Genomic DNA, 8669 nt, shown 5'->3' with positions numbered 1-8669 from the left:
AAAAAAGATGAAGAAGAAGTAAAAATCCAATTTGTGTTGCCCATATACTTACTCACTGGGGCATAGTCAAATTCCCAGTGGCCAGCTCCTTAAAGATAACTGAGTCCCTCCCCACCTGCACCCCCTGCCAGAAGTCAATGGTGGAGAGCTACACTTCAGCATGCTGGTCACAATTTTTAAAACAGAAAATTTTACAAAAGTTTCACTCATTAAAAGGTTAGGTGCTTAAGTGCATAATATATATGGTTTCTGCTCTGAACAGCTATTCTACCACATGTTCACATCCTATCCCGCTCCTCCCGTGCCCAGGCATGAATTCCCTCCCACTGAGCAGGCGGTAAGCAACTCCTTAGACTTTGGAGTTAGATATTATTGTACTTAAACTAACAAACCCTGGACTTTACACTGTTTCTAACCCCAGAGGACACTCTAGGCTCCTTCTTCGCTCTATTCGGATTCAGAGACATGTTACTATGTTACTGTCCCTCACCTTCCAAAGACCGTGGACAACCTCACAACCAGCATCAAAATCAGTCTTCAGTACCAATAACCCTGGTTCCAATGGGTGGTAGCAGTGGTTAGCTCAGAGGTGCTGGGGTCAGATTTTAAAAGACCAGTATACGAATGTATAAAAATAATAATAATAATAATAATAATAAAGGGAGAATAAAATTTTATCTCATCTGAAGGAGACAATGTGCTAAATGGAAGATTTTCAAACACACAGTTGCAGTCTCAGTGTGCACAACCCACAGTCAAAGAAAGACAGGCATGAATGTTGTAGTGAAACCCCGCTGTAGTGAAACCCCGCTGATCAACTTCTAGAGGTGGGTGGATGGGCAGCTAGATTACTTTGCTAAGAACGTAGCCAGGCACGGGTTGGAAAACAATCTTTATTGCATACGATTATGTGTTGGACTGAGTGTTGCAATTTTCGTTTCCCTTTACACAAGTGGCGTTCTGTCTGCTTCCGCTGCTGTCTGGATGGTCCTTTCTTCTTCCTGGGGTGGAGAAAAGAAGAAATACAGCAGAACAAGAGGAGATGAGAAGTGCCATGACTACTGCTAGCAGATTACCCTTTCCTTGTATCTGAACTCCACAGTCGCGTGCATACCACAGGGAGTTCATGCCCAGCTCCACTGCAGCGGGAAGTTCTAGAACATGCCCAGGTTTCCTGAGACCTCACTTCCACCTGGCTCCTTTTCCTCTCTTTACGTTTCCATTTTCCCCACAGGGCTAATGGGTCAATGGGCCAATGAACTCTCAGCTGGGACTGAAGAGTTTAAGACCCAAACCTCTCATCCTGCTGGGTGGGTCCCCATCCTCTCTCCAGGCCGTTCCTGTTCCCTGAGGCTGTGCTGAGCTATCTGCCCAGAGGGACAACACTATTTCCTCTTAAAGTAGAGGGCAATCGTGTAGGAACAGAGGAAGTTCCCAGGCAAAACTCTCCAGTTTCTCACTTGTTAAAGGTCAGTTTCCCTAAGGGAACTGGGTGTGCCTCCAAACAGCCCAGCACAGCCCTGCCCTCTGTTCTGTGAGATTTCTATTCCTGTGGGCCTTACCTCTCCCAAGAGAAGGCCACCCCATCTTCCAGGATCCTCTAACCCAGGAATCTCAGTTGGTGCGTGGAAACCAAAATAAGTACGCTTCTTAATGAGGCAAGGGGCTCTGTCGGCCCTTAGAAATGATCTGAACTTCCTGCAGGAGCTGAAAAGCCCAGGACAAATCCCAATTTACAGTAATGTAAGATTCCTGAGCAAGAAGCAGAGGGCCTGGTTACCCTTCCATCATTCCCAGAGCTGACAAACACCCCTCTCTTCCTGATGGAGGTGCCAGTCTGCATTGGAGGCACAGATTGCTCAGCAGACCCAGCCCTTGCTCACTTCTGTCCTTTGGAGAATCAAACATACAGCCTGGACACTGGCTCCAGGGTTTCTTCGCCCCGTCTTCCTCTGTGGACTGCTGCTCTTCCGACGTCTTTTCCTTGCTTCTCTCTTTCTCCTCCGCGTTGTCTTCTTCCTCCTCCTGGATGCTCTCTGATTCCGCGTTGCCGATCAGCTGCGCCATGGTGAGGTGGAAGACGTGGCAGCTGAAGCCTTCCCTGATCCCAAACTGCACGTGCTCTTGGAGGTTCTCCATGGTGGTGAAGACTCTGCAACAGGCCATGCACCTTAAGCCAGTCTCCATGGTCACCAGCCAGTCAGGAGTCTTGGCCCTGGGTCTCTCTTCCACCGTGGGTGACGCTGGTGGGCTGTCTGACTCTGGCTTTTCCTCATGTTCTTTCTCTTCCCCACTGGGTTCACTGTCCGACAGGAGGTTTCTGGTGGACACATCGGAGGGTGGAGCGCCTACCCACACACCCTCGGGAAGGGTGGCTTCTTCCATCCTTGGCTGCTTCTCTGGGGACTCTGAGGTTTCCTTCGTTTCCCAGGAGATGGCCACACCCTTTTTCATTTTCACCTTCATGTAGTATATTTTCATCCCCTTTCCCTTTTTGTTTGTACACAGAGAGGACACACACGTCTTGTAGGATGGACAGGATGAGGAGGCGTGCTGTGAGGGGTTGTTCGTCGCCACTCCTTCGGGAACCTGGTCTCGGGATGATCTAGGCTTGGAACTGTCTTGTTGGAGTTTCCGGGTTCCTGGTCATTGAAATTAGAAATAGAAGAGCATCTTCAGAGAGAGAGCTGAGGAAATGTGGCCGAGGAAACGTGAGTGAGAGTGTGACACAGGAGAAGAGGCCTTGGGGTGATGTGATTGAAGGATGAGCTTGGTATTTACTGTTTACTTTATTGGGCGGTGTATATGCTGTGGTTTTATTATGTATGGGGATATTAGCAGATGGCGTGTACTTAGGAATGTGGAGTGTGGTAGTGAGGAGTGAAGAGTGTACGAAGTGGAGGCAAAGTGTATATGCAGTAAAGATGGGAGCCTGTGACCTCATCGCTGTGGGATGTGGGCTATCGTGTTCAAGGACAGCATCGTGGGTCATACATTTTCATGTTGTATATGTCCGGAGAATTACAAATCTGTGTGGAGTATGCCTATGTGTGAAGTCTTTGAGTCTGTGCTTAGTCCCACTGCCCTAACATCTGTGCTGAGCAACAATGCAGAGCTCTAAATGAGAATCCAAAGGCAGAAACCACACAGTTCTTCTAAAGGTACTTATCTGGTTCCTTAGCCTGCTGCCCTAAGCCGAGACCCTTCTATCCACTGTTTCATGACTTCTCGCCATGATGAAGCCGTGGCTTGGGATCTCCCACACCAAACTCCAACTCCCTTAGTAGCTCTGAAGTCTATCTAGGCTCCTCTACAGAGCCCCAAGCACCCCCAACTTCCCTGGGCTTCCTCTCAGCCTTATCCCTTAATCTACATGCCTTCTGCACTGCACCCTGAGCCCCATACCCAAAGAGTTTCACCCAAGAAGCCCCATGCCCAAAGCATGTCACACCCAAGGAGCCTCGCACCCTTACTACGATGGATGAGCTTGTGTGGAGAAGAAACACAGGAGAAGTATTCTGAGGCAGAGGAGACCTCCCCTACCCCTGGGCTTTGGGCTTTGGCCACTCCAGTAGATTCAGGCTGAGAGATATCCTCTTGTGACTTTGAAATTCCTGAGAGAGATATAAGAGACACAAAGATATGGCGGTTGGCCATGTTTGTACATCATTTACCCATCCAGCAAATACTTACTGGTGTCTGACAGAATTAGCAATTACGGCCAGTACACATGGCTTGGAATCTGGCCCTAATGGATATTCTAGTACTTAATCACAGCCACAAGTTATTTTATTAGTGTCTTCACTAAAAATGTAAGAGAAGGGGCTGGAGAGATGGTTCAGTGGTTGAGAGTACTGGCTACTCTGGCAGAGGACCTGGGTTTGATTCCCAGCACCCACATCTTAGCTCACAACTATCTGTAACTCCAGCCCCAGAGGATTCAATGCCCTCTTCAGGCCTCTGTAGGCATCATGCATGCTCATGATGCATAGATATACATGCAGTAAAAAAAAATACACATAAAAATAAATAAAATTTTAAAAATAAATAAGAGTGTAACAGTGATGTATATAAGGCAGCCTTTAATAATTGTGAGATCAATGTGGTAAAAACAGTAGAAATATGGTCTCTATCTAGAGAATCAGCAGTTAGGAAATATGTAAGCTTTCCTATGTGGCCCATATCTGTTAAGTGGGTTTCATTCACTGAAGCAATATTTAATAAATAGCTATTATATATGAGGCAGTTTTCTAGGCTCTGAGAATACTGAGCCTAAGTCCATCTTCAAACCAAACTTTCCATTTTAGTCTTGAAAGGTAAGAACTGGGCAGAAATAAGTAAATATATATTAGATCAGCTTAAGGGTTACCAGATGCAATAAACAAAAATGTCTCATATCCAGTTAAGTTAGAATTTCAAGTAAGTCACACATTTTTTTGAGTAAATATGTCCTATACAGTGTTTAATACACATTCATACTAAATGATCATTTGCAACTTATTTGAAATTCAAATTTAAGTATAGTTTATATTTTATTTGGCAACCTAACAAGGTACAGATGATTCTGTGTTTTATTGTGGTTTGTACAAAGCAGGCCTGGTATTATTACATGTATAGTTTTCCTCAGATGTGACATATAATAACATGTGACTGATCCTTACATGATATTTAAGAATATCTTAGAGTATTTATGTTTGTGTGGGTCTGTCTGTCTCTGCCTCTCTCTCTCTCTCTCTCTCTCTCTCTCCCTCCCTCCCTCCCTCCCTCCCTCCCTCTCTCCCTCTCATGCATGCACACACTCACAGTAGAACTTAGTGTGTGTAGAGAAGACTGTCATGTATGCATGGGCTGTGTGTACCTGTGGTAAAGAGATGGTGTGTTTATATAGCTACATGGTCTCAAAGTATGGAGGTATGGGACATCTTTCTGTATCAGAGTTCATATGGGAAATGTGTGGCTGTCTCATGGAAGACCCTTACAAGAGCTTTGTATATATTATCGCATATACTGAGTGTCAGCCAGGTCCAGACAAGAATACAATAACTTTACCTTACATGCTTTACAGTTAGTGATACTCTCTCATCCAAACACCTACTATTTCTCCTCCCAATAAGGATAGCTGGGCAAAACATTCTAAAATATGCGGCTAAGTGGGGGAACCAAAAACCTCTTCACTTTCCTTCACTTTCCTGTAACTGCCAGTGAAAATTTGACAGTGCTTTGAACCACTGTTCTCTGGACGCAGCCCACAGTTTTCAGGTCCCAGGGCCCATGGCAGCTGATGGGCTCTACTTTGAGCAAAAGCCTCCATCTGAGCATCTAGGCTGGCCACTATTCTGCCTCACTTCCTACACCATTTAAATTCCTGGTGCCCAAGTAGGTCAAAAGAGGGCACTGATCCCCTGGACCTGGAGTTACCAATGGTAGTGAGCCACTGTGTGGGTTATGGGAATGGATCCCAGGTTTTCTTGCAAGAGCAGTAAGTCTTCTTAACCACTGAGCCATCTCTCCAGACCACAGGTCATGTTTTCACAGGTAGTAATTGCAGTTATCATGCATCTTAGGAAACAAGCCAGCAATTACTAATGTCCTCTGCTTTCTCTAGAGTCCTGGTGAGTTTCACCCCATCTGTTATGACTGTGGTCTCTGATCAGATCCTTCCCTTTTTTTTTTCTTTTTTTCATTTCCTCTGGAAAGTCTAAAACCTGTACATCCACAAACTCTAATGGACCACTTATAAATTCTTTCTACTCAAGGAATAAAATCTTCATGGTCTCAATATGACATCAACCCTAGACAAATTCTTAACCTTTTGAATAAGCATTTTATTTCTCAAAATACATCTCAGGCCCTTTTACTCATTAGGCTACTTTTTACTCTTTCCTAAAAGACTCAATGAAACTCACTCTTTTAGCAACCCCCATCACATCTCCAACCCATGGTTCCAAGGGGGAAAACAAAAAAGAGTAAGAGCTATACACTCAGAAAGGGATCTCTGAAAATCTGTACCTCTGAGTCATATAGCTGGGACCTCAGCTAGCTTGGAGTCCATAGCTCCAAATGCCAGTGCCTGGGAAATGCCAATGCCAAGAGGGAAGTTCATAAAAGAGCACAACCGACTATCTTTCTGCCATGGGCATCTGGACTCTCCGCACTGTCTCCCGCCACTGAAACCCTGGAGACAGATCTGGCAGCATCAGCAGATCTCTGCTTCTCTACTTCACCTAAATCCTCCGCAATCACTTCTGGTCAGCTCAAGCTGACCAGCATCCCTTGTACCCTCAGACAAGCTGCCCAGCACATACCTCTTGCCTCCTCATCACCTTCCTGGGACTCTTCAATTTCCAGATGTTTCCTCTTTTGTCGTCGTTTCATAGTGTCAGCCAAACTAGTCCCTTGAAGGATACTTAAATTCCGGTTTCACCGTTTCCCTACAGGTTGGCTGGCCCTTTCTGACCTTCAGGAAATCCGTTGAGATTAGTGGACACAAATTAAAAAATAATCAAGTATCTTAACTGGCCGAAGAACTCAGGTCACTTAATCAAACAGCAGCCCTGTCCAGTGTTCACTACGCTGCATGGCTGTTAAGGGTCAAAGGTCACAGGCCTACTGGAGGATTCTCAATGATGACATCAGAGCATTCTATGGACCTCAGTCTAACATAGCCTCTGCAGCTTCAGAAACCCTCTTTGCAAGAATAATTCCTTTTCCCCAATGGAATCTCTCTAAGGAATTCAACTCTCGTCTCTCAATTGTGGCAGAATATTTTTAGATGTTAAAACATGTTTCTATTTCATTTTTTTCCTCTTCTCCTGTTATTTCACCCTTTCATTTCTGTCCTTAAGCAGGTAGCAGGCTTTGTGTTCATTGTTCATTTCTCAGAGCAGAGATATTGGCAGGGCTGAAATTGTTGATAAATTGTCCCTAGAGCCCCAAACTTTGCAGAAAACAAAATATTGGACCAGAAATATACCATAGGCAGAATTATTTTAGATTCACTTTCTTCTTATTCTACTGAAGGTGTGAAAAGGACCAATTAGGTCAAAGCTTTATGTAAACCATGGAAAAGAAGGGCCTTGATGTATAGCTTAGGACATAGATACAAAGAATGCCAAAAGGAGACTGCTGTGTTGTTCAAATAAGAGAACCATGCCAACCTGTCCTATTTAAAGTACAGGAGCCATGGCAATCAGGTACTCTTACTCTGGTGGGCACTCAAAGCTACAGTCCTGCATGATTTCCAAAGAGAAATGGGTGGAAATACACACAAAGCATGAACAGGACCAAAGCTTGAAGTGACAGTTAAGTGAAAATGTGAGGGGAAAAACGGCATGCAGTTTCTTGCACACAAGCTAGACATTCCCCAGGGGTAAAGCAGAAAGACTACTCCTGTATCTAACACCCACCAAGTGAAGCCACTCCCAGTTGACTTTTAGGGAGCAGCCTTGGGAACATGTGGGCACACTGTGGACTGAAGAGCAGTCCTAGATACAAGGCAGATCTAGTGAGATTACAACTTGTCCTCAAAATCAGACTATTTGTTGGTTGGAAGTAATCACAGAGTGATTTTTGCCTTGTTCTGGAGAATATAGTCTGATATAGTTATGAGACTAATTATCTGCTACTGAGAGCAAGAATGGCAAGGCTAAGATATATGAGGGGGAAAAAACACAGAGAAAGTTCTGGATAATGTGACTTGGAGCAAGATATGTCTGTACCACGTGGCACTAGTTTTCCTTCAAGTACCAAACATGATGTCAAAGAGCAAAATTAGCATTGAGGAGCCATTTTACTTTATCTGTCACCTTTAAGACAATGATGGCTTCTCCTTCTGCTCGACCTCACTCTGACTTCCTCTACCAATTTCTCCACGTGATCTTTGAAGAATCTGGAGAAAGCATCTCCCAGGCATCCATATGCTACTCAGAGTCAGAGTATCAAACCTAGAAATATGCTTGTTACTACAAACACTTGTCATTTTGGGTCGAGAAGTGAGAGAAGAGGAACGTGTAGAAAGGACAGGAAAAAGACATCACTCTTGATGTAAGTTATTCAAATGTTATGACAAGAATATACCAACGTGTAATTTGTGTGCAAATGTACACATATTAAAACCAGACCAGATATCCTTCCACACCCAGGAAATCAGCATCATCAAAAATGAAAAAGAAGACACCACATAACCTATAGACATTTTTTTAAAAAAAGTTAAGACAACAAATTCTCTATATATAAATTTGATAACCTGGATGAAATAGACCAATTTCTCAGAAAACACAATCAATTGCAACTCATACAACATAAAATAAATTGCACAACTCTGTAACTATAAAGGAAGTCAAATGTATGGTTGCTAAACTTTCAAAAGAAATATCCATGATCACATGATTCCACCAGAGAATTCTAGAGGTAATGGAAAAGGGGCCTAAGTCCCTGGGAAAATACCATCAGAAGGGAACCAGGTAGTTTTCATAATGATGGTAGCTGTCAGAAGAGGGATAGGCCAGACACCAGGTTCTATGCTTCCTGGTCGAGATGCCATTTTTGTTCTCCCTTGCACTACACTGTGATAGGGCTGTCTCTTATTAGGCCTTCAAGGGAGGTTGAACCTAATCAACAGGCAAGACCCCCAATCCTAGACTTTGGATCACTAGACTGTGGAGGAAAGA

At 44.2% G+C, this 8669-nt stretch overlaps 1 protein-coding gene across 1 annotated transcript; it reads right to left on the bottom strand.

Moving 5' to 3' along the window:
- Positions 1-944: 944 nt before the first annotated feature.
- Positions 945-6375, bottom strand: Fam170a (family with sequence similarity 170 member A). The gene is made up of 5 exons (XM_052741455.1): positions 6324-6375; positions 3468-3614; positions 1884-2642; positions 1563-1621; positions 945-1001 (listed from the first exon to the last, which is right to left on the bottom strand). The coding sequence occupies exons 1-5, from the start codon at positions 6373-6375 to the stop codon at positions 945-947; spliced, it is 1074 nt and encodes a 357-aa protein (XP_052597415.1).
- Between the last annotated feature and the right edge of the window lie 2294 nt (positions 6376-8669).

The sequence above is a fragment of the Peromyscus californicus genome, unplaced genomic scaffold, assembly GCF_007827085.1.
Source record: "Peromyscus californicus insignis strain IS unplaced genomic scaffold, ASM782708v3 Scaffold_17__1_contigs__length_78620276, whole genome shotgun sequence".
In the NCBI taxonomy this organism is placed as follows: domain Eukaryota; kingdom Metazoa; phylum Chordata; class Mammalia; order Rodentia; family Cricetidae; genus Peromyscus; species Peromyscus californicus.
The sequence above is the reverse complement of the archived record's forward strand: the minus strand, read 5'-3'. Positions and strand labels throughout refer to the sequence as shown.

What these genes read in the sequence shown, in the direction of transcription:
- Fam170a (XM_052741455.1), bottom strand. Translation starts at nt 6,375, where the DNA reads ATGAAACGACGACAAAAGAGGAAACATCTGGAAATTGAAGAGTCCCAG. An exon ending in GCTCATCCATCGTAGTAAGG is followed by an intron (nt 2,643 to 3,467) that starts GTGCGAGGCTCC and finishes TTCAATGACCAG; the next exon opens with GAACCCGGAAACTCCAACAA. An exon ending in TGATTCTCCAAAGGACAGAA is followed by an intron (nt 1,622 to 1,883) that starts GTGAGCAAGGGC and finishes GTTTCCACGCAC; the next exon opens with CAACTGAGATTCCTGGGTTA.